The sequence below is a fragment of the Myxine glutinosa genome, chromosome 2, assembly GCF_964187855.1.
Source record: "Myxine glutinosa chromosome 2, kmMyxGlut1.1, whole genome shotgun sequence".
Classification (NCBI taxonomy): domain Eukaryota; kingdom Metazoa; phylum Chordata; class Myxini; order Myxiniformes; family Myxinidae; genus Myxine; species Myxine glutinosa.
Genome location: NC_136262.1, coordinates 8,144,642 through 8,170,661, shown reverse-complemented (window position 1 = coordinate 8,170,661; position 26,020 = coordinate 8,144,642). Strand labels below are relative to the sequence as shown.

At 51.5% G+C, this 26,020-nt stretch overlaps 2 protein-coding genes across 3 annotated transcripts in view; both read left to right on the top strand.

The window, feature by feature from the left end:
- The window catches only part of SUB1 (SUB1 regulator of transcription), a 991,845-nt gene that overhangs the window by 739,010 nt on the left and 226,815 nt on the right, over positions 1–26,020 (top strand). The gene's annotated exons all lie outside the window — the stretch shown is intronic.
- Positions 162–25,623, top strand: COX5A (cytochrome c oxidase subunit 5A). Of its 2 annotated transcripts, none has more exons than XM_068108792.2 (4): positions 162–387; positions 2,012–2,137; positions 3,640–3,761; positions 25,163–25,623. In XM_068108792.2, the coding sequence occupies exons 1-4, from the start codon at positions 306–308 to the stop codon at positions 25,274–25,276; spliced, it is 444 nt and encodes a 147-aa protein (XP_067964893.1). In that variant the 5' UTR covers positions 162–305; the 3' UTR covers positions 25,277–25,623. The 2 variants fall into 2 exon arrangements, with proteins under 2 accessions (XP_067964893.1, XP_067964894.1); XM_068108793.2 differs by having other exon boundaries at positions 173–375.

Below are 26,020 nucleotides of genomic sequence, written 5' to 3'. Positions count from 1 at the left end.
TTTTGAGGTGTATATCACCGATTTATTTAGCTCGGCGTACTTCGTTTGGGGATTGACAATTTTAATTTAAACTTCAAAACGCCATTTGAGCTGAATTCCATAATACAACAGGTAGTGCACATAATAACCGTAAATAAACTCGGCGATCAGAAGGTATAAGGGATTATTTAAGGAGGAAACGGAAGTCGTTTTGACCTGCCATATTGTCCTTTCCTCAGGAGGAGTGTGACCTCAGGCGCGATTCCGGAGTCGGGCGGGTTATAGCGATTGTCATTGCATAGTTTGCACGACAGGTACAGGACGTCATGTTCCGTCTTTTGGCGAATCGAGTCACCTCACAGTTCGGACGGAGGGCGGTAGAACAGCGAAGCGCAGGTAGAGAGGGACGTGAGTGGGACATGACATGCGGGCGGATGTCGATGTGGGTCGAGGGACAAGGACAACCCGGCCGTCTGAGTTGGTTTATGACGTGTTTGTGTGATCGTTGACTCGTCTCTTGTGGTTTATAATACGTCGAGTCCATAGAAAGGATTACCTTGTATTATATTATTATTATACTTCCGTATAATGATGATGGTTCTTGTCATGTCTGTGTTCCATTCTCGGCTTTGTGTTCACTGATTGTCAAAGTCTACTTGAGGCGACATTCCTTGACTACATGAACATTAATAATAATACCGGCAGTTCTGATATTAATGTTTAATCGGTGTATGTAATATCACTGCCTGCATGTATGTAATTGTAATGTGTCGGCCTGCATGTATGTAATTGTAATGTGTCGTCATGCATGTATGTAATGTGTCGTCCTGCATGTATGTAATGTGACGTCCTGCATGTATGTAATGTGACGTCATGCATGTAATGTGACGTCCTGCATGTATGCAATGTGACTGCCTGCACGTATGTAATATGACTGCCTGTATGTATGTAATTGTAATGTGTCGGCCTGCATGTATGTAATTGTAATGTGTCATGCATGTATGTAATGTGTCGTCCTGCATGAATGTAATGTGACCTCCTGCATGTATGCAATGTGACCGCCTGCACGTATGTAATGTGACTGCCTGCACGTATGTAATGTGACTGCCTGCACGTATGTAATGTGACTGCCTGCACGTATGTAATGTGACTGCCTGCACGTATGTAATGTGACTGCCTGCACGTATGTAATGTGACTGCCTGCACGTATGTAATGTGACTGCCTGCACGTATGTAATGTGACTGCCTGCACGTATGTAATGTGACGGCCTGCACGTATGTAATGTGACGGCCTGCACGTATGTAATGTGACGGCCTGCACGTATGTAATGTGACGGCCTGCACGTATGTAATGTGACGGCCTGCGCGTATGTAATGTGACGGCCTGCACGTATGTAATGTGACGGCCTGCGCGTATGTAATGTGACGGCCTGCGCGTATGTAATGTGACGGCCTGCGCGTATGTAATGTGACGACCTGCGCGTATGTAATGTGACGCCCTGCGCGTATGTAATGTGACGCCCTGCGCGTATGTAATGTGACGCCCTGCGCGTATGTAATGTGACGCCCTGCGCGTATGTAATGTGACGCCCTGCGCGTATGTAATGTGACGCCCTGCGCGTATGTAATGTGACGACTTGCGCGTATGTAATGTGACGCCCTGCGCGTATGTAATGTGACGCCCTGCGCGTATGTAATGTGACGCCCTGCGCGTATGTAATGTGACGCCCTGCGCGTATGTAATGTGACGCCCTGCGCGTATGTAATGTGACGCCCTGCGCGTATGTAATGTGACGCCCTGCGCGTATGTAATGTGACACCCTGCGCGTATGTAATGTGACGCCCTGCGCGTATGTAATGTGACGCCCTGCGCGTATGTAATGTGGCGCCCATTTATGTAATGTGACGTCCTGCATGTATGTAATGTGACGTTCTGCATGTATGTAATGTGACGTCCTGCATGGACATGAATAACAGGAGTAATTTGTCGGATGAGACTCCATGAATGCACTCTCCTCTTTTTACCTCGTAGTTGTGGCTTTACCTTCCTTGTTAAGCCGTGGACTCCATAAATCTCAAGAAACCGATGAAGAGTTCGATGCTCACTGGGTGATGTATTTCGACAACGCTGACATCACTGCATGGGATTTGCGGAAAGGTAGTCTACCTGGGTGGGATGCTGTTGGCTTACCTGGGTGGGACCCTGTTGGTCTACAAAACCTGGAAGTTTCATTTGAACTGACACACATGCTCACCTTGCCTGAGATTTGGCAGACCCAAGTGGGAGGGGGTGGGGGGGTGGGAGAAGAGGGCGGGGGGGGGGGGGGGTGGCGGGGATGGTGGCTGAGAGAGATGAAGGCCTGTGATGGTGATGCACACTCACTTACACATACACACGTACATGGATTGTGGTTTGCATTATTATGGTTTATACACATGTTTGGCTTTGGTTTTGCTTTTGCATTGGCATGGTTTATTTTGCGTGGCCATTGTGTGGTGTTGTATGCACGCATTATTTTTGTGTGCACACATGTGTGGCATGTTGTACAGTGGTATGTTGTGTACATGTCTTGTGCATGACATATTGCACATATTTTGTGTGAACACATGCATGCACACACCATACGTGTACGCACACACGTAAGTATGTGTGCACGTGTGTACACGCACACACAATTGCAGAGATGGATACTTTGAGAACCGGTAATCTCCGTTCCATCTCTTGAGGCCCACCCACGTGTGGGCATAATGGGCAAGAACAGCTTACATACACACGCCAACACAAACATACACACACCAACACAGAAACGTACACACACCAACACAGAAACATACACACACCAACACAGAAACATACACACACCAACACAGAAACATACACACACCAACACAGAAACATACACACACCAACACAGAAACATACACACACCAACACAGAAACATACACACACCAACACAGAAACATACACACACCAACACAGAAACATACACACACCAACCCAGAAACATACACACACCAACACAGAAACATACACACACCAACCCATAAACATACACACACCAACCCAGAAACATACACACACCAACCCAGAAACATACACACACCAACCCAGAAACATACACACACCAACACAGAAACATACACACACCAACACAGAAACATATACACACCAACACAGAAACATACACACACCAACACACAAACATACACACACCAACCCAGAAACATACACACACCAACACAGAAACATACACACACCAACCCAGAAACATACACACACCAACCCAGAAACATACACACACCAACCCAGAAACATACACACACCAACCCAGAAACATACACACACCAACACAGAAACATACACACACCAACCCAGAAACATACACACACCAACCCAGAAACATACACACACCAACCCAGAAACATACACACACCAACCCAGAAACATACACACACCAACACAGAAACATACACACACCAACACAGAAACGTACACACACTAACACAGAAACATACACACACCCTACACACAACCTCGACTTCCCTTCCCCGCCCCCCCCCCCCTCCTTCCATTTGCTTTCCCTGCATGACCGGTGATACCATTTGTAACGTCTCACCCAAACAAAAATGTAAATCGATTTCCTCGTTGTTTTCCTTAGGTTTGAACACTCTGTATGATTTTGACCTCGTGCCAGAGCCAAAGATATTGTCTGCTGCCTTCAAGGCATGTCGTCGACTGAACGACCTGGCCAGCACAGTTCGTCTTTTGGAGGCAGTGAAAGTAAGGTGGTGATTGGGATAGAGTTGTGGCCGTGAAGGGGGAGGGGAGTGGAATTATATCTTTGAGGCCTAGCCGTTCCTTTTTGTCCATTTGATTAATCATGAAATCCTCATCCATCTCTCTCGATGTTGAAAGGATCCCTCAGAACAAAAGCAATTAAAAGGCCGTCATTGGTTTGGAATCATATATTTTTTTCTGCTGTTAAATATTGTTGCGGATCTCAAACGTCGGCCTTCCCCTTACCAAGGGGGGATTAATCCCCTTGTCTTTTATCTAGCCGACGTGATCCGGGGCTATCACGTTCCTTCCGGTCAGCGCTGAATAGTGTGGTAGGTCGAATTAGTCCTATTACCTAATTACCAGCGCCTCCCAGGAAGCAAGGAAATAACCCCACCCGAACCACGGTTTTAGTGGACAGGCCGAGCGATAGCGAGCCGTGATTCGGGCCGTTAACAGGTACTAAACCCGATCTGAGCGGTTGTGAATCGTGCCACGTTTACCCAATGGAGAAATCACTAAGACGGTCGAATTAAAAGGAAACAGGAAGAACAAGCAATTTATTACACTTTGCACAATGAAGAAGAAGAAGCAATGTACAGTGAAGAAGAAGAAGAAGAAGAAGCAGATACACAGGGCAGCCTTAATAACAGTCTTAACTTATCCCTGGACACGGGCCCGTTCGCACTCAGACTCAGACTCACACGGGGGTTGTAGATGGTCGGGTCGAGGGTCCAACGATGGTGTCCACAGCTCGCTCCGGTCCCCAACTTGTACCACGGTGAAGCTGGTAGACGGCAGGCAAGCTCTCCGCGTGTCATTGGCGCAGATCGGACCAATTATATGGGGAAGGTGAGCTAGGCTGGGCGGTTATTCCACGGCTAAGCTGCGTACGTAATAAATGAACCGGCTGGGCGGTTATACTGGCGGTCACAGCAAGCTCAAAGCCAAACCCCCCCCCCCCCCCCCCCCCCAACGAGTTCTTGCAATCAATGCCAAACGTGACGGTCCTCTTGATCAACGCGCAATCGTGCAAGTCCTTTGTAAAGCGCATATACTCCCCAGTCCTTTGTAATGCGCGAATATCCTCAAGTGCTCATAAACCGCATTAATCTTCTTGCAAAGCCCCTCGCTCATCAGTCCATCCCAGAAACATACACACACTCCGCACAGTCCTCTCCGCACAGTCCTTATCATGCGAGTCCTCTCCACAGTCCTTATCACGTGAGTCTTCTCCGCACAGTCCTTATCACGCGAGTCCTCTCCGCACAGTCCTTATCACCCGAGTCCTCTCCGCACAGTCCTTATCACGCGAGTCCTCTCCGCACAGTCCTTATCACGCGAGTCCTCTCCGCACAGTCCTTATCACGCGAGTCCTCTCCGCACAGTCCTTATCACACGAGTCCTCTCCGCACAGTCCTTATCACGCGAGTCCTCTCCGCACAGTCCTTATCACGCGAGTCCTCTCCGCACAGTCCTTATCACGCGAGTCCTCTCCGCACAGTCCTTATCACGCGAGTCCTCTCCGCACAGTCCTTATCACGCGAGTCCTCTCCGCACAGTCCTTATCACGCGAGTCCTCTCCGCACAGTCCTTATCACGCGAGTCCTCTCCGCACAGTCCTTATCACGCGAGTCCCTCTCCGCACAGTCCTTATCACGCGAGTCCTCTCCGCACAGTCCTTATCACGCGAGTCCTCTCCGCACAGTCCTTATCACGCGGGACCTCTCCGCACAGTCCTTATCACGCGAGTCCTCTCCGCACAGTCCTTATCACGCGAGTCCTCCTCCGCACAGTCCTTATCACGCGAGTCCTCCTCCGCACAGTCCTTATCACGCGAGTCCTCTCCGCACAGTCCTTATCACGCGAGTCCTCCCTCCGCACAGTCCTTATCACGCGAGTCCTCCTCCGCACAGTCCTTATCACGCGAGTCCTCCTCCGCACAGTCCTTATCACGCGAGTCCTCCTCAGCACAGTCCTTATCACGCGAGTCCTCCTCCGCACAGTCCTTATCACGCGAGTCCTCCTCCGCACAGTCCTTATCACGCGAGTCCTCCTCCGCACAGTCCTTATCACGCGAGTCCTCCTCCGCACAGTCCTTATCACGCGAGTCCTCCTCCGCACAGTCCTTATCACGCGAGTCCTCCTCCGCACAGTCCTTATCACGCGAGTCCTCCTCCGCACAGTCCTTATCACGCGAGTCCTCCTCCGCACAGTCCTTATCACGCGAGTCCTCCTCCGCACAGTCCTTATCACGCGAGTCCTCCTCCGCACAGTCCTTATCACGCGAGTCCTCCTCCGCACAGTCCTCATCACGCGAGTCCTCCTCCGCACAGTCCTCATCACGCGAGTCCTCCTCCGCACAGTCCTCATCACGCGAGTCCTCCTCCGCACAGTCCTCATCACGCGAGTCCTCCTCCGCACAGTCCTCATCACGCGAGTCCTCCTCCGCACAGTCCTCATCACGCGAGTCCTCCTCCGCACAGTCCTCATCACGCGAGTCCTCCTCCGCACAGTCCTCATCACGCGAGTCGTCCTCCGCACAGTCCTCATCACGCGAGTCGTCCTCCGCACAGTCCTCATCACGCGAGTCCTCCTCCGCACAGTCCTCATCACGCGAGTCCTCCTCCGCACAGTCCTCATCACGCGAGTCCTCCTCCGCACAGTCCTCATCACGCGAGTCCTCCTCCGCACAGTCCTCATCACGCGAGTCCTCCTCCGCACAGTCCTCATCACGCGAGTCCTCCTCCGCACAGTCCTCATCACGCGAGTCCTCCTCCGCACAGTCCTCATCACGCGAGTCCTCCTCCGCACAGTCCTCATCACGCGAGTCCTCCTCCGCACAGTCCTCATCACGCGAGTCCTCCTCCGCACAGTTCCTCATCACGCGAGTCCTCCTCCGCACAGTCCTCATCACGCGAGTCCTCCTCCGCACAGTCCTCATCACGCGAGTCCTCCTCCGCACAGTCCTCATCACGCGAGTCCTCCTCCGCACAGTCCTCATCAGCGCGAGTCCTCCTCCGCACAGTCCTCATCGCGCGAGTCCTCCTCCGCACAGTCCTCATCGCGCGAGTCCTCCTCCGCACAGTCCTCATCGCGCGAGTCCTCCTCCGCACAGTCCTCATCGCGCGAGTCCTCCTCCGCACAGTCCTCATCGCGCGAGTCCTCCTCCGCACAGTCCTCATCGCGCGAGTCCTCCTCCGCACAGTCCTCATCGCGCGAGTCCTCCTCCGCACAGTCCTCATCGCGCGAGTCCTCCTCCGCACAGTCCTCATCGCGCGAGTCCTCCTCCGCACAGTCCTCATCGCGCGAGTCCTCCTCCACAGTCCTCATCGCGCGAGTCCTCCTCCGCACAGTCCTCATCGCGCGAGTCCTCCTCCGCACAGTCCTCATCGCGCGAGTCCTCCTCCGCACAGTCCTCATCGCGCGAGTCCTCCTCCGCACAGTCCTCATCGCGCGAGTCCTCCTCCGCACAGTCCTCATCGCGCGAGTCCTCCTCCGCACAGTCCTCATCGCGCGAGTCCTCCTCCGCACAGTCCTCATCGCGCGAGTCCTCCTCCGCACAGTCCTCATCGCGCGAGTCCTCCTCCGCACAGTCCTCATCGCGCGAGTCCTCCTCCGCACAGTCCTCATCGCGCGAGTCCTCCTCCGCACAGTCCTCCCTCCGCACAGTCCTCATCGCGCGAGTCCTCCTCCGCACAGTCCTCATCGCGCGAGTCCTCCTCCGCACAGTCCTCATCGCGCGAGTCCTCCTCCGCACAGTCCTCATCGCGCGAGTCCTCCTCCGCACAGTCCTCATCGCGCGAGTCCTCCTCCGCACAGTCCTCATCGCGCGAGTCCTCCTCCGCACAGTCCTCATCGCGCGAGTCCTCCTCCGCACAGTCCTCATCGCGCGAGTCCTCCTCCGCACAGTCCTCATCGCGCGAGTCCTCCTCCGCACAGTCCTCATCGCGCGAGTCCTCCTCCGCACAGTCCTCATCGCGCGAGTCCTCCTCCGCACAGTCCTCATCGCGCGAGTCCTCCTCCGCACAGTCCTCATCGCGCGAGTCCTCCTCCGCACAGTCCTCATCGCGCGAGTCCTCCTCCGCACAGTCCTCATCGCGCGAGTCCTCCTCCGCACAGTCCTCATCGCGCGAGTTCTCCTCCGCACAGTCCTCATCGCGCGAGTCCTCCTCCGCACAGTCCTCATCGCGCGAGTCCTCCTCCGCACAGTCCTCATCGCGCGAGTCCTCCTCCGCACAGTCCTCATCGCGCGAGTCCTCCTCCGCACAGTCCTCATCGCGCGAGTCCTCCTCCGCACAGTCCTCATCGCGCGAGTCCTCCTCCGCACAGTCCTCATCGCGCGAGTCCTCCTCCGCACAGTCCTCATCGCGCGAGTCCTCCTCCGCACAGTCCTCCGCACAGTCCTCCGCACAGTCCTCCGCACAGTCCTCCGCACAGTCCTCATCGCGCGAGTCCTCCTCCGCACAGTCCTCATCGCGCGAGTCCTCCTCCGCACAGTCCTCATCGCGCGAGTCCTCCTCCGCACAGTCCTCATCGCGCGAGTCCTCCTCCGCACAGTCCTCATCGCGCGAGTCCTCCTCCGCACAGTCCTCATCGCGCGAGTCCTCCTCCGCACAGTCCTCATCGCGCGAGTCCTCCTCCGCACAGTCCTCATCGCGCGAGTCCTCCTCCGCACAGTCCTCATCGCGCGAGTCCTCCTCCGCACAGTCCTTATCGCGCGAGTCCTCCTCCGCACAGTCCTTATCGCGCGAGTCCTCCTCCGCACAGTCCTTATCGCGCGAGTCCTCCTCCGCACAGTCCTTATCGCGCGAGTCCTCCTCCGCACAGTCCTTATCGCGCGAGTCCTCCTCCGCACAGTCCTTATCGCGCGAGTCCTCCTCCGCACAGTCCTTATCGCGCGAGTCCTCCTCCGCACAGTCCTTATCGCGCGAGTCCTCCTCCGCACAGTCCTTATCGCGCGAGTCCTCCTCCGCACAGTCCTTATCGCGCGAGTCCTCCTCCGCACAGTCCTTATCGCGCGAGTCCTCCTCCGCACAGTCCTTATCGCGCGAGTCCTCCTCCGCACAGTCCTTATCGCGCGAGTCCTCCTCCGCACAGTCCTTATCGCGCGAGTCCTCCTCCGCACAGTCCTTATCGCGCGAGTCCTCCTCCGCACAGTCCTTATCGCGCGAGTCCTCCTCCGCACAGTCCTTATCGCGCGAGTCCTCCTCCGCACAGTCCTTATCGCGCGAGTCCTCCTCCGCACAGTCCTTATCGCGCGAGTCCTCCTCCGCACAGTCCTTATCGCGCGAGTCCTCCTCCGCACAGTCCTTATCGCGCGAGTCCTCCTCCGCACAGTCCTTATCGCGCGAGTCCTCCTCCGCACAGTCCTTATCGCGCGAGTCCTCCTCCGCACAGTCCTTATCGCGCGAGTCCTCCTCCGCACAGTCCTTATCGCGCGAGTCCTCCTCCGCACAGTCCTTATCGCGCGAGTCCTCCTCCGCACAGTCCTTATCGCGCGAGTCCTCCTCCGCACAGTCCTTATCGCGCGAGTCCTCCTCCGCACAGTCCTTATCGCGCGAGTCCTCCTCCGCACAGTCCTTATCGCGCGAGTCCTCCTCCGCACAGTCCTTATCGCGCGAGTCCTCCTCCGCACAGTCCTTATCGCGCGAGTCCTCCTCCGCACAGTCCTTATCGCGCGAGTCCTCCTCCGCACAGTCCTTATCGCGCGAGTCCTCCTCCGCACAGTCCTTATCGCGCGAGTCCTCCTCCGCACAGTCCTTATCGCGCGAGTCCTCCTCCGCACAGTCCTTATCGCGCGAGTCCTCCTCCGCACAGTCCTTATCGCGCGAGTCCTCCTCCGCACAGTCCTTATCGCGCGAGTCCTCCTCCGCACAGTCCTTATCGCGCGAGTCCTCCTCCGCACAGTCCTTATCGCGCGAGTCCTCCTCCGCACAGTCCTTATCGCGCGAGTCCTCCTCCGCACAGTCCTTATCGCGCGAGTCCTCCTCCGCACAGTCCTTATCGCGCGAGTCCTCCTCCGCACAGTCCTTATCGCGCGAGTCCTCCTCCGCACAGTCCTTATCGCGCGAGTCCTCCTCCGCACAGTCCTTATCGCGCGAGTCCTCCTCCGCACAGTCCTTATCGCGCGAGTCCTCCTCCGCACAGTCCTTATCGCGCGAGTCCTCCTCCGCACAGTCCTTATCGCGCGAGTCCTCCTCCGCACAGTCCTTATCGCGCGAGTCCTCCTCCGCACAGTCCTTATCGCGCGAGTCCTCCTCCGCACAGTCCTTATCGCGCGAGTCCTCCTCCGCACAGTCCTTATCGCGCGAGTCCTCCTCCGCACAGTCCTTATCGCGCGAGTCCTCCTCCGCACAGTCCTTATCGCGCGAGTCCTCCTCCGCACAGTCCTTATCGCGCGAGTCCTCCTCCGCACAGTCCTTATCGCGCGAGTCCTCCTCCGCACAGTCCTTATCGCGCGAGTCCTCCTCCGCACAGTCCTTATCGCGCGAGTCCTCCTCCGCACAGTCCTTATCGCGCGAGTCCTCCTCCGCACAGTCCTTATCGCGCGAGTCCTCCTCCGCACAGTCCTTATCGCGCGAGTCCTCCTCCGCACAGTCCTTATCGCGCGAGTCCTCCTCCGCACAGTCCTTATCGCGCGAGTCCTCCTCCGCACAGTCCTTATCGCGCGAGTCCTCCTCCGCACAGTCCTTATCGCGCGAGTCCTCCTCCGCACAGTCCTTATCGCGCGAGTCCTCCTCCGCACAGTCCTTATCGCGCGAGTCCTCCTCCGCACAGTCCTTATCGCGCGAGTCCTCCTCCGCACAGTCCTTATCGCGCGAGTCCTCCTCCGCACAGTCCTTATCGCGCGAGTCCTCCTCCGCACAGTCCTTATCGCGCGAGTCCTCCTCCGCACAGTCCTTATCGCGCGAGTCCTCCTCCGCACAGTCCTTATCGCGCGAGTCCTCCTCCGCACAGTCCTTATCGCGCGAGTCCTCCTCCGCACAGTCCTTATCGCGCGAGTCCTCCTCCGCACAGTCCTTATCGCGCGAGTCCTCCTCCGCACAGTCCTTATCGCGCGAGTCCTCCTCCGCACAGTCCTTATCGCGCGAGTCCTCCTCCGCACAGTCCTTATCGCGCGAGTCCTCCTCCGCACAGTCCTTATCGCGCGAGTCCTCCTCCGCACAGTCCTTATCGCGCGAGTCCTCCTCCGCACAGTCCTTATCGCGCGAGTCCTCCTCCGCACAGTCCTTATCGCGCGAGTCCTCCTCCGCACAGTCCTTATCGCGCGAGTCCTCCTCCGCACAGTCCTTATCGCGCGAGTCCTCTCCGCACAGTCCTTATCACGCGAGTCCTCTCCGCACAGTCCTTATCACGCGAGTCCTCTCGGTTATATAGCGCCGCCCAGCGAACCCTCTCGAATGTGCCAGACACGTTCTCACCACTCTCCTTAAGCCATGCCCACTGAGCCCTGGTTGGTTGTTGGGGTCTTACCGGCTCCGCCCTTGATGTCTGCTTGACGTGGCCACACCCCTGACCTCGCGCTCTGCTCCCATTCCAGGCCTTACCTCGTGGCATTTGGGCTTGTTTGAGCATCCTAATGCGAGGGGCAATGGGGTGCAGACTGGATGGGCGCAATGGGGCATGGGACGCAGACTGGATGGTGCGCAATGGAGTCTATTGGAGGGAGGCTGCAAAATGGATGGGGCCTACTCTTATTCATTTATTTTACACAACGCAGGTATCACTATTGGAAATGGCCTTATCTCACATATACTAAGAAATAACTAACGTTCTAAGGTGACCTATGTGTTGCATGTGGACTAACTATGGGGGCAGAACCTTTAAACTTTATTAATCAAATATGTGCACTTTCAGAACCGCAACAATATTCATTCTGTAAAGGACACACGTGCTTTCCCTTTGTATATACTAGCGTGACTTGGCGCGCCTCACCACATGTTGTTTCAGAGGGGTAGGCGTCTTTGACCATTTCGGTGTCTTTTGGGTCTTCATGGTGTTTTGGGTCTCCAGGGTCTTTTGGATCCTCTGGGCCTTTAAGGGTGTTTTGGGTCTTTGAGGTGTTTTGTGTCTTCAGGGTCTTTTGGGTCTTTGTCTTCAGAGGCTTTTGGGTCTTCAGGGTCTTTTGGGTCTTCGGGGTCTTTTGGTTCTTCTTGGTCTTTAAGGGTCTTTGGGGTCTTCTGGGTCTTCCGGGTCTTTTGGGTCTTCAGGGGTGATTTGGGTCTTCAGGGGTTTTGGTGGTCTGAAGGGTCTTGGGGGAATTAAAGGGTCGTCAAAGGTCTGAGGGGTTTCAGCAGTCTAAACGTAATTAAGAGGGTGGTAATTTTTTTTGAAGAAGAAGAAGACGTTTTCTTCACATATAAACATAGCGACATAACCATATACGTTTGCTCTATTATACAACAACAACAACAACAACATGCATTTTCAGGCCATTTTCCCTGCTAGAGCGGGGATTAGCCTTGCGGTCCCCATGACAATCTTCTCCATCTTGCCCTATTTTCTGCATCTCCTTGTTAACCCCCTTGCCCGCATTTCTTCTTCCACCATCTTTAGCCAAGTCTTTCTCGGTCTTCCCCGTCCTCTACTTCCTTCTACATTCATTTCCATCACTCTTTTCAACCAGTCACTTTCACCCTTCCTCGACACATGACCAAACCATCTCAACCTGTTCTCTTCACAGCATCAATCACAGGCTCTATTCCCATCATTTTTCACAATTCATCATTTGTCTTCCTCTCAACGATACTCCGCACATCCATCGAACCATTCGCATTTCCACCCTTTCCAGCCTTCGTTGCTGCTCTACGTTCATTACCCATGAGGTCTCGCTCCCATAAATCATAACACTTCTCACACATGCAGCATACACCTTTCCCTTCAGCTTCAACGACACTCCCCTCCTCGTCAGCACGCCACTCAGTTCCCGAAATTTCTTCCATGCACATCTCACTCTTGCAACCGTTGCCGAGTCTGATCGACCTTCTCCATTCAGCATGTCTCCGAGATAGCAAAATGTTTTCACACCTTCCAGCTTCACGCCGTCTCCAAGATCCAACTCAACATTTCCTCCATCTGCAGCTCCCTCTGTGCACACCTTACATTTGAATGTAGCTGCCACACTGGTTCATGACCCTCTCGGACCACTACATTTTTGATGAACCCAATTTTGATTCGTTCGTTCGTTCGTTCTTCGACCACGTGTTTCTCCCCCATTTCCCCAGATAGATTGTCAAATTTCAACTCGTTATTTTATCGTCCATGCGTTATTGTTTTGATTATAGTTACTTTTGGTTTGAATTTCCTGTAACTTGTAATTATTTAATCGTGTTCTGCTCCTCGTGTGCGGCCTTGTAGTTGTACCCCCGTCGGTGTTTGTTATCTTAATCGTGTTTTGCTTGGCTCTTAGTTTTTTTCCCTTCTACCCCGAACATAATACTCTGTCTAACGTTCTAAATCCCCACCTCCCCCCCCCCCCCCACCCCCAAAAACCAAAAAAAAAACAAAAAAAAAAAAAACATTTATTTTCCTTTCTCCACGTGTACTGTTGACTCATCCTGTATTTTCTGTCCATGTGTGCTGTTCGCCCCGCCCCCATTAACTCCTTGCCATCCACCGTTTGCCCTTCACGTGACTCGTGGTGGTCCCTCTCGGCTCTCCCCCCGTTGGTATTTTTGTGCACATAAGATTGTTCACGGTTCTGTTTAAATATTATTTAAATATGTATAACCTTTCCCCTTCAGTGTTTTACTCAGTGGTATTTTACAACACGCTGTTTTTCTTCCTATTTAAAAGGCTTTTCTCAATTTCCTCTCCAACTCATTCCACCTCAAAAAAAAGAAATTCAATATCTTATACGTCTCCCTCACTACATGGTCTAAATTCACATTCATTCCATCCCTCCTCCATCATTCTGAACCGGATTGCTAACTTGAAAATCACAACAAACCCAATTTGTTTTCAATGTTCGTCTTTCATTAATCATCCACTTTCTAAACTCCCCTCTTGCCCCTCCCATCCAAATCCCTCCCCTTGCACCTACACTCCTAAACTCCCCCCTTGCCCCGCCACTCTTAAACTCCCCCCTTGCCCCGCCACTCTTAAACTCCCCCCCTACCCCTCCACTCCTGAACTCCCCCCTTGCCCTTCCACTCCTGAACTCCCCCCTTGCCCTTCCCCTCCTAAACTCCCCCCTCACTCCTCCCCTTCAAAACTCCCCCCCAACCCCTCCCATTCAAATCTCCCCCCATACCATTCCTCTCCAATTCTCCCTCCTCCCCCCTCCTCCTCAAAGCTGCCTCCTCCCCACTTCGTCTCCCTTCTATCTCATACCTCCACCCCCCCCCAACCTTCTTCTTTCCTCTGCCCCCCCTCAAACAACCCCTCTCTGTGCCTCATCCCTTCACCTTCAAACCTTTCATCCTCCTCATCCTTCCCTTTCTTGGAACTCTTCTGCAATCGCTGACACACTAACAACTGCTCTCCCTACCTCCCCCTCTTATCCTTCATCTTACCCTACTCCTCCCCTCCCCTGTCCTGTACCCGATGCTCCCCCTCTCTCTTCATTAACGGTATGGACCTCAAACATCCGGGGCCTTCGCTCAAACCTGACTGATCTCTCCATACAGGTTGCTTCTGACAATCCAGACTTGATCTGCTTAACAGAGACTTTCCTCCTTCAAGATGTCTCTGATTCCTTAATATCTCTTCCTGGTTACTCCCTCCTCCGGTATGATAGACCTGAGCCTCGGCCTGGTGGTGGGGTGGCTATCTTTATCAAAAACTCTCTTCCTCACTCTCCTTGCACTGCCCTCTCTCCTCCTCACCCCCAGGAGTACCTCTGGCTACGGCTTCCTCTCCGCTCCCACCTTTTGTTCATATGTGTTCTGTACCGTCCCCCAAACAGTGATGACTCCATCTACATTTCACTGTCTGACAACATGGACCAACTTCTATCCACTCATCCCAACTCTCTTCCTCATATGTGGTGACTTCAATTGTCATCATGCCACCTGGTTGGGTGTGGGTTCCTATCTCACCAGTCATGGCACCTCAGCAAAGGACTTCTGTGACTCACTGGGATTGACACAATCTGTCAATTTCCCGACCCGGATCTCAGCCAATGGAGTATCTTCTCTTCCAGACTTGGTTATGACTAACTTCCCTGCTAATGTCTGCTGCTCTTCTTCTGCTCCAATCGGTTCTTCTGATCATGTGCTTGTCAAAGTGGACATCTCTCTGGCCATTCTCAGAGAGCCTCCTCAGCGTCGACGAGTCTGGCATTTCACTCAGGCCGACTGGGACGGTCTTCAAGCAGCCATCAATCGTCTGGATTGGTCTCCCATCTCCACTGCCTCTGACATCAATTCTTCCTGGGAATTCTTCCAAAGCAAACTGATCTCTCTCATGCACAGATTGATCCCATCTCGCCTTCAGTTGTCTTACCCTTCCTCCCGTCCATGGTACACTGAATCTTGTGGTGAGGCAGTTGCCCTGAAACAACTTGCCTTTGCCTCTTGGAAGGCTAATCCAACTGAAGGAAATCTCAGTTCCTTCCACCAAGCTCGGAACAAGTGTGTGTCTACCCTCAGGAGTGCCAGGAAGCACTATCTCTCCTCACTCAAGAATGAACTCTCAAACCTGTCTCCTTCCTCCAAATCCTGGTGGCGTCTGGTCAAATCCGTTTCTGGTGTTTGTTCCCCCTCCATCCCCTCCCTTACCTCAAATGGCCACACAGTTGACATCGCACGTGACAAAGCCGAATGCCTCAACTCTGTGTTTGCCTCAAAATCCTTAGTCCCAAACCCATCTCTCTCTGTTCCCACCTTTCCCAGTCGAACCAAACTGCTCCTGGACTCTGTGACCTTCTCTCCTGACAAGGTGGAGGAGTTTTTGTCAAACCTCGACTCTGATTCTGCAACTGGACCAGACGGCATCAGCCCACGGGTCCTAAAATCCTGCTCTGCCGCTCTATCTCACCCTCTCTCTGTTCTTTTCACCCTATCCTTTGCTCAAGGTCATCTGCCAGCATCCTGGAAATCAGCAAACATTACCGCTTTACACAAAAAAGGTGCAAAAACAGATCCTTGCAACTACAGACCAATCAGCCTGCTCCCAATTATCAGCAAAGTCATGGAATCCATCATTGCTTCGGATATGAAATCTTTCCTCTTCTCCAATGGCTTGATCTCTGATCATCAATTTGGTTTCAGACCAGGTCACTCTACTCTGGACATGCTGCTTCTGCTGTCTCAACAATGGATGGAGGTCCTCAATGCCAAACAGGAAATCAGAGCTGTCTCCCTTGACATATCACGTGCCTTCGATACGGTCTGGCACCCAGCTCTGCTCACCAAACTCTCCTCCTATGGTATCCATGGAAATCTCCATGCATGGCTTGCGGACTTCCTCTCTGGTCGTAGTCAACGTGTGGCCCTGAATGGATTTCTCTCATCTCCCCTTCCCGTTCAGGCTGGAGTTCCCCAAGGCAGTGTGCTGGGCCCTGTGCTTTTTCTGGTCTTTATCAATGATCTCTCCGACTCTCTGGAAAATCCTCTATCTCTTTGCTGATGACTCCACTCTCTGCCGCTCCATTCCTCTTCCCTCAGATCGGCAGTCTGCAGCCTCCTCACTCTCTGAAGACCTGGACAAAATCACAGACTGGTCAAACATGTGGAACATGTCTTTCAATCCTGACAAATCTCACACTCTTACTATGTCTCTCCGAAAATATCGACTGGACAACCCTCCCATCTACTTTCTCAACAATCCTCTCCAAGAAGTTCTGTCGCTCAAGCTTTTGGGTCTCACCATCTGCCATGATCTTTCTTGGGAAAACCACATTTCCAAGCTGGCCTCCAAAGCCAGTCGCCGACTGGGCATCCTCCGTCGTGCGAAGTCCTTCCTAGGCACACCTGAGCTCCTCACCACATACAAGGCTTTCATCCGCAGCTCAATGGAATACTGTTCTCCCCTATGGGCTGGTGCTCCTGCCTCACACCTGGCTCGGCTTCACGCTGTTGAATCCAAAGCTTTCAGAATCATTGGAATCTCCCGCGATGAAGCTATCTCTGAGGGCCTTTCACTCACTCACCGCAGGCAGGTAGGTGGTCTTTCTGTCTTCTACCGACTCCTCTCCGGCCTTGCTCCCCCAGCTCTCTCTGTGCTCTGTCCCCCAAATATTCCTACAGGTCGCACAAGATCTGCCAGCCACCCTCTGATGGTTAAACTGCCGAAATCTCGGCTCTCTGCTCACCTTCACTCTTTCATTCCTCTTTTCTCCCGCCTCTGGAACAAACTCCCACACTCACTTCAATCACACTCCTCCCTCCAGGTCTTCAAAACAGCTGTTCACCACCATCTCTTATCTTCCCCCATCCAAAACCTTGATCTTTTCTACCCCCACTAATTCACCCCAGATCCACCTTGTTTGAAATTCCAACTTCTTTCCTGGAAGTCTTGGCAGTGTCCATATGTTTTATACCTCTCCCACCCCCCCCCCCCCCCTTCCCATGCCTCCCCCCAAAGTCCTCTCCCTCCCACAGTTCTCTCCATGTCTCTCGGTCCCTGCTCTCAAATGTTGTGTTTGTGTCCTTCCCCCTCTCTCCCCATCTTGTCTACCGCTCCCGATGTTATTTGTTTTGTGTGTCTGTTTGTCTTTTTGTGTGATTAATGTTCGCTCTTTCACGAGCCTCGATCTTGTATACAAAAAAACAAACAAAAAAAAAAACCCCACTCAGCGCACATTCTACATTGAATGGAGTTCACTCCGACACCCTTCCTGCACACAGCACAGGGCCACTTCCCAGTTATGTCCACCTCACCACATGCTTTACCACTTGCCATCACCTTCGTCTTTCCGATATTCACCTTCAGACCTTTTGTCTCCATACATTCCTTCCACTTGTTCATGTTTTCCTTCAATCCATCCATACTTTCCGCAATCAACACCAGATCATCTGCATACAACAACTCCCACGGTAAACCCTCCTTTACGTTCTGAGGTAGCACCTCCATCACAGCTACAAATAGTAGTGGACTTAGTACCGACCCCTGATACACTCCCACCTTCACCTCAAACTCACCACTGTTCCCATCCTTCGTCCTTACAGCTGTGCGCGCTCTTTTGTCCATTGCCATCACTACTCTGATCAACCATTCCTCCACTCCTAACTTCCTCATTGCCCATGTCAATACTTTGCGTGGAACCCTATCGAATGCTTTCTCCAGATCAACAAACCCAGGAAACAACTTCTTCCTCTTCTCCATGTACTTCTCCTGCAACTGCCTCACAATAAAAAGCACGTCTGTCGTTCCTCTTCCTGGCATAATTCCAAACTGCATTTCGTCGATCTTCACTTTCTTCCTTATCCTCCTCTCCAACACCCTTTCCAATACCTTCATTCCATGCTCCAATAACGTTATCGCTCGGTATGAGCCACATTCAAGAGGGTCAGCTTTTCCCTTGTATAGAGGGACGCGGTTACTCAGTTCCCAAGCCACTGGAATGCGGCCTTCTTTCACCGCTAGATTACAGATCTCTGTCATACCCTTCACACCCCAACTTCCTGCTGCCTTCAACATGTCTCCCACAACTCCCGTCGGCCCTCCCGCTTTTCTACTCTTCATTGCTTTTATCGCTTCCTCAACTTCCTTCTCAGTTATCTTCTCTGCCGGTCCTAAAACTGGGTTACTCTCTATGTTGCCATCCCATTCATTCTCTGTATTCAAAAGCATTTCCATATATCTTTTCCATCTTCCTTTAATTCCATCTGGGTCCACAACGATTTGTCCCACTTCATCCTTCAAGCAACTCACCCCCATCACATCACACCTCTCTTTCGCTATCTGCTTTGCAATCCTGAATACTGCTCTCTGACCCTCTTCCGAATCCAAGCATTCTCCGAACATTTTCCTACATGCCTCCTGCGCCTTTGCTACCTCTTTCTTTGCAGCCTTCTTGGCTGCCTTATAACTTTCATGCTCTGCTGTTTCTGCACCCATACCCTTCGCCTTCTGCCACTCCTTGAACTTCTTCCTCTTCTCGTCAATCCTCTTTCCAACTTCATCATCCCACCACCATGTTTCCGAGTGCCTCAGTGGTCCTTTTGTCCATCCACATACCTCACCAACGGCTCCCAACAGACTAGCTTTCATTGACATCTAAATACTTTCAAGCTCAACCACATCATCCTCTACCCGACTCAGCCTCTCTTTTAATGCCTCCCTTACTGTCACCTCTTTCAACCTCCACACCTTCATTCTCGGTTGGTACTTCACCCGCCGAGCTCTCCTCGCACCTTTCACCCTTATGTCGCAGACAACCAAATGGTGCTGTGAAACAGCCTCCTCCCCCGGGATCACCTTTGTGTCCCGGAGGTGCCCCCTATCTCGCCTACGCACCATCAGGTAGTCAACGGTTGTCGTCGACCCACCTGACGTGTATGTAACAAGCCTATTATCCTCTTTCTGGAACTGAGTATTACAAATCAACAAATCAGTTCCATCAGCAAACTCCAAAATTCTTTCACCTTCTCCATTTATCACACCATATCCGTAACCCCCATGAACTCCCTCAAAACCATCCATACTCCTTCCCACATGTCCATTTAGGTCTCCTCCTACCACAACAACTTCCTCATCTTTCACGTTTTCCATCAGCTTCTCTATCGCACACCAGAACTTGTCCTTCTCTTCATCGCTCCGACCAACCTGCGGAGCATATCCCGAGATGACGTTCACCAAGAGCTTTCCAATCACGGCTGCAGGGGCCCCGTCGGCACCACACCACGTTGGCCCGTTCAGCGCCACACCACGGCGGCCCGGTCAGCGCCACACCACGGCGGCCCGGTCAGCGCCCCACCACGGCGGCCCGGTCAGCGCCACACCACGGCGGCCCGGTCAGCGCCACACCACGGCGGCCAGGTCAGCGCCACACCACGGCGGCCCGGTCAGCGCCACACCACGGCGGCCCGGTCAGCGCCACACCACGGCGGCCCGGTCAGCGCCACACCACGGCGGCCCGGTCAGCGCCACACCACGGCGGCCCGGTCAGCGCCACACCACGGCGGCCCGGTCAGCGCCACACCACGGCGGCCCGGTCAGCGCCACACCACGGCGGCCCGGTCAGCGCCACACCACGGCGGCCCGGTCAGCGCCACACCACGGCGGCCCGGTCAGCGCCACACCACGGCGGCCCGGTCAGCGCCACACCACGGCGGCCCGGTCAGCGCCACACCACGGCGGCCCGGTCAGCGCCACACCACGGCGGCCCGGTCAGCGCCACACCACGGCGGCCCTGTCAGCGCCACACCACGGCGGCCCGGTCAGCGCCACACCACGGCGGCCCGGTCAGCGCCACACCACGGCGGCCCGGTCAGCGCCACACCACGGCGGCCCGGTCAGCGCCACACCACGGCGGCCCGGTCAGCGCCACACCACGGCGGCCCGGTCAGCGCCACACGACGGCGGCCCGGTCAGCGCCACACGACGGCGGCCCGGTCAGCGCCACACGACGGCGGCCCGGTCAGCACCACACCCTTGGAAAGGACTTCGATGCTGGTGATTTCACAAGGTTAGCATAAGAAGAACCAAAACAAGGAAAATTCAGCATCCATGGAACTCGTACCACAAGGTTGCGCATCAGCACTGCTCGATATGGAGCTCTTTGTGGTCCCGTTCAAATCACAAATGGAGTTGAGAGAAAGAATGAGCGGCGAAATGCAAGTGATGGGCACTAGTATGGCCGCGCTGAGCGTGGAAATCAAACTGAGATGGGAAACAAAATGGCGGCTGCACAAGGATACGTGTAAAGCTCCATGTAGCGCCACTTGGCCATGCTTTGGTGAGTATACACTTGTTCAATGCCGGACTGCAAATCATCCCAGACTTGGTCGAGGCTGATCTGACACAGACCGTGTGGGTTGGCCGAACGCGTCGCTGACATTCCTGCAGCAACCTCCTTGGGGTCGCGCGTGCCACCACTACCACACCGCAGAACTCTGCAAGACGTGTTCTAATGGTGGGGGCCGAGCCCCAAAAGCTTCAGCACATGGACGCCAGCAGAGGTGTGTTAGGCGTCGACGGCCGGGTTAGGAAGGTCCACAAGGTTGGTCTGACCACAACGCGTTCCCAGAAAACGTCAATCAACTTCGGCAAATGCAGACCCTCTTAAAAGCGTTACGGTTGAGTGTGACAACCACAAGGTCAAGGAATAATCGATCGTGTTATCACTAAAATACTAATTTGGTGTCTGTCTGTTCGTTTGTGGGACGAGATGTACAATCGTGCCGCATAAAGGAGATCAGACACAGCGATGATGCAGACAGCAAAGCCTGAATGCGCAGCCTCTACCGAACCACTCTATTATAATAAGATTTATTCGATTACTGCAGAATGCTTCACCACAGTATAATGTGCTGTAACATGCATTAATTGTGAAACATCGATTGTTTTTCCATCATCCGCTTGGCCACATGATGGAGGGTATATTTACTTGATAAGTACACAACTGCACAGCATACCTTTTTTGCTGATAAGTACACAACTGCACTGCATACCTTTTTTGCTCACGTTTGTAATAGCGTTATCAGCTTCGGCCTCATCAATGAAAAGGCAAAAGGAATCTCAGTGTCGAGACAATTGTATACAATAGAACCCTTTTATCTGGAATTGTCGGCACCAAGATGGTTCATTTCTTAATCGTCATACTAAAACACGCCATTTGTGTCTGTCTGTCTGATGAAGTTTTGACGCCAATACATTCTGTTGTTATTTATTCAATCTCAACCAAACTTTACAGGATGACGGAGGGTGACATAATGAAGGTTGTCGCGCATTCATTTGCCCCTCTCCCCAAGGGGGTTTTCTCCCCCGAGCGGGTTTTTCCTGCCATTTCCGTCAATGGGGTTGCGTGTTGAGGTGTATATCCATATTAAATTAGCTTCATCGTGGCGTTTTTCCAAGGCCGCTTCTCATAACAAAACTAACGATAATAGCATATATTAATTTTATTACAAAACAATATTAATTCCAATAATATCCCACCTCCCCAAGGGGTTTTTCCTCCTTGAACAAACGTCGAGTCGGTGTTTATAAATAGCTTATCATGGCGTTTCCATGGGAGCAATGGCCTCTACCAGAAGTAAAAATATTATAAACCATAAATACATATGATTTGCTTTTTAAACAGTCACTAATGCTCTTTTAGATCATTAAATAAAGAAATTTGGAGGAATCCCGACATCCGTGAGGTAAGTTTTACTTACGAAACTGAAAGGGAGGAATTCCGGGTTGTGCAACATTTACCAAGCAGCTATCTAGCGCTTGCCAAGCCAGCCGTTCCTTAATGGTTTTGAATGGAGTGCTTGCTCGAATGCTTAAACCACTTGGTGATCTCTCCACTCGAATGCTTAAACCACTCGGTGATAAGAAACTTTGTAAATGAACACGCACCCAATGTTCTTGAGACCCGACCATAGATTGACTGCCATCTGTATACTGTACCCCAAAGAGGAATGACGCTTCCTGCCCCTCCCGTAGTGTGCGGGAGTACTAGTTTTTTTTTTAATCTGGAATTGTTGGGGTCAGGACTCTTTTATCCAGAATGATAAATGACATTTCCCATTAATGGATTTTGTTGATTAAAAAATTCAATATATTCGTGATGTTGTACCGGGTTGGCCACAAAACCCGGCCCGGCTCAGTTAGGATTGGTTTTAATCGATTTTTCGACAAACTATTTTTTTGAAACCAAATAAAACGGCAAAATTTCTTTGGATTTTTGCATATGGGTTTGGAGGGACGGAATTGACTGCTAAAACATCACCAACAACCCCCAATAGCGTAAAACTAGCGCCAGGTTATCGCTGGAACAATCCGCCTTTTTTGTTTTTTACGGCATAACCCATATGGCATAGCCGTCTAGAACAGTGTTTGTCTGTCCGTATGTATGTATGTCCCTCACAAATGTACACCAATCATAGATGAGGATATGGTCACATGACGGGTCATGTGATGTCATTACGGTGTACGATGGCTGACGCCACACACTGCCATTTTGATTTATATGCCGTTCAGGCCGAACATATCGTCGGACTTGTCAAATTAGTCCAGGCTTAAGTTTCTTTCTTAATACAGTAGTATCGTGTTCGTAATAATGTTAATAATAATATTTATTAAATATCATTGTAACACTGCAATCGCTTTGTCATGACTGCAAAGTTACTGGATTGAAGCGGTGAATGGTTAATTCATTGCTGACTCGAAACATATAGAATAAATCGGTGTCTCAATGCAATCTCTTCACTTCTATGGTGACAAAGAGCTTAGAGACTGAGTACAGTACTTCAAAATAATTTAATACTTGCATTATTTGTGAACTGGTATCTCCACCCAGGCCATACTATCCTCTTCAATGAAGTATCAACCAAGCCCAGCTACGCTGCTGTTAGACTTTCTGACTTGTTTTTTTTTTAACCATGATTTTTCTTTCCCTGGACAATGTCTTCCTTTGGATATCTGAATAAAAGGTGTGTGTGTGTGTGTGTGTGTGTGTGTGTGTGTGTGTGTGTGTGTGTGTGTGTGTGTGTGTGTGTGTGTGTGTGTGTGTGTGTGTGTTTTTTTGTGTTTTTTATGCGTGCGCACGTGGACTTGTCACTGAACCTTGGACCACTTCCAGTTGTTGTTCGTTTGTGGTAATATTCCTGGGGATTGTTTTTAAAATCTTAGTGAGGTTCTTCTCCAAAGAGTGCGTCTGTGTGTCTGTCTGTACTTTTTATTTTTTTTACCCATTTGAGCTTTTGCCATCAAATGTTCAACAAAGCTAGCTTCATTATGAGAATATGGAGAAGCCAAATTAATAATTTGGTATAAAGGTCAACAACATAAAATCATCAATTTCCATCCAATTGACCTGAAATTTAAAGAATTTGTGTTTTGCGTCACCAAATTGTTTAACCAATCAAAAGCTAGCTGATGGTGTTCTATTTTATTTTTTTTAATCGAAAGGTCAAGGTTGCATATAATAGCAATGTCAGTCATATCAATACGCCAGTGAACGAATATTAGCCAATTTAGTGTAACCTGTGTTCTGCAAAGGTCAAAGGTCACAAAATCGTTAATTTCCATCTGATTTGAAATTTCAGTAGGGTTTGCATATTGGATCGCTGAATCCTATGGCTTTTGAGGTCAAAAGGTTAAGGTCGCCTAAAATCGTCACACTTTTTGTATTTTTCAAAAGCTATTTTCCATCAGGTCTAAACCTGAATAAAAAACCACCTTTAGAGGCCATTTTTCCCCGCAAAGCGGGGGTTGGCCTTTTTCGGGAACCGTGGTTTTTGTTGTTTTTCGGTCCCCTATTTGAAGCAATGTTTTACGGCCGGATGCCCTTCCTGACGCCAACCCTTTTTGCCGCCTTTAACGACAAACAGGGAATTACCAGTGAACTGGTACTCAATTAGCCGACCTCGGAAGGATGACAGGCTAAGTCAACCCCCCTGGCGTTAATTCAGCGATCGACCGGGATTCGAACCCAGGATCCTTGGATCCTAAGCCGGCACCCTAGCCGCGAGCCCAACACCAGGGTCTAAACCTGAATGAAGAAATAAAAATAATAATAAGATGTCTGATGACAAAGCAGGATGGGCTGTGCATTTTCAGATTTTCTCGTTTCATTTGGGATTCCTTGGCAAGTCATTTGCTGCTATAGTTTATTTATAGCATTGTACTTATGGTAGACATATTATGGATTATTTATTACACAGTATATTGCTGATAACATTATCCTTCTGTCTCCTGTCATTTGTTGGTTTCACCCGAATAGCAACACCAGAGCACTTTGTTTGCCCTTTTATCGTTTCTGCTGCGACATCATCCGGGTTACCTGTGCATTATCCTTGAGATCGACACGTAACCATTTTTAAGGCTCTGCTGACTAAGCAGTTGCATAGGCTACACCTATTACTATTAGGCATGAGCTTAGCAGAGCTGCAGCCCCCTACTTCCCAGTAGAATTGTATTGCAGTATTATGAAGAAAATGTAATTATCGATTTTATAGACCAGTCCACCCCAAAGAGGGAACAGACACGGGTTTCAGGCTTGTTGGCCCTTCTAAGGGTGCAGCAGAAACTCCTCCCCGGAGTGAACTCGGCAAACCCTGCAAGACGTCAAGTCGAGATCCTGTTGAAATCATTAAATTCCTGTAGGTCAGGATGCATGCAGCCATAGCTGGTGTGGCACTTCCTTCCTCATACCCATTACAGTTATGGTGTCTGGCACGCGCACACGCACATATACACAGTGATACGATTGTAAAATTGCCGATATTTTCACTGCTGGTGCACTATCCCAAACATCGTTGATATGACGTAAGCAATTTTGTTGTGGTTTTGCCACACTGCAGAATAAAGCCGGAGGTCACAAGGATATCTACCCATACATCATCCAGGAACTGCAGCCGACAATGCAGGAGCTGGGAATCTCGACGCCGGAGGAACTTGGGCTGGACAAGGTCTAGCCTTGTACCCTTCACCATGTAACCACTTTGCCTGAAATCTTGCATCATTCACCGTTGCCCCTCATCCCAGCACAATCGATGCATGAGTCCCTTTGTCCACAATTGCCCTTCTGACTGCGCTGTTATTTGGCTGTTCACGGCCTGTAATTTCTTACCTCTCTGTGACCATCAAAGCACTGGCAGTTAGGTGGTTAAACATATCCCAGGTACGGGTCTCACAACCCTCTTCCTCCAACATCTTGGAAACGTCTCAGCCCTTGGCTTCCTTGTATCTCTTCCCTAAACTTGGTTCTCTATACCCGTTGTACATGTTGATGAGATGAGAATAAATTTCTGGTTGCAGCTTATCTCTGTTGCACGTGCTTCATGGTTCCTTAGTTTGATAAAGCATTGCCAACAGCAGTGGTGGGTAATCGGCGGCCTGCGATCCATCTCCCACAATCCATGGCGCTCTTACCCATTCCCCTGTATACGTGTTTTTATATACAGACTTGGCATTTAATATGGAATATTTTTTTTGTGGGGGTGAACTTACTTTTCAAGATGATTTAGAACCAAAAGTTCATTGGAATTATGTTGAAATTATTCTAGATTTTGTTAATGTGACCTTTAAAAGAAACAAAAACCACATTTGACATTTCGAAGCAAATAAATTGATCCTTGAAAGTGATGTAAACTGATATCGAACTCGATTCACGGACAGTACTGTGTTAAACTTCTGTACGTTTTCCAGAAGTATCTCTA

Bases quoted from the DNA above. Each gene is read 5' to 3' on its own strand.
- COX5A (XM_068108792.2), top strand. From the start codon at position 306: ATGTTCCGTCTTTTGGCGAATCGAGTCACCTCACAGTTCGGACGGAGG. The intron at 2,138-3,639 runs GTAGTCTACCTG...TGTTTTCCTTAG, and splicing joins TGCATGGGATTTGCGGAAAG to GTTTGAACACTCTGTATGAT. The intron at 3,762-25,162 runs GTAAGGTGGTGA...GCCACACTGCAG, and splicing joins GTCTTTTGGAGGCAGTGAAA to AATAAAGCCGGAGGTCACAA.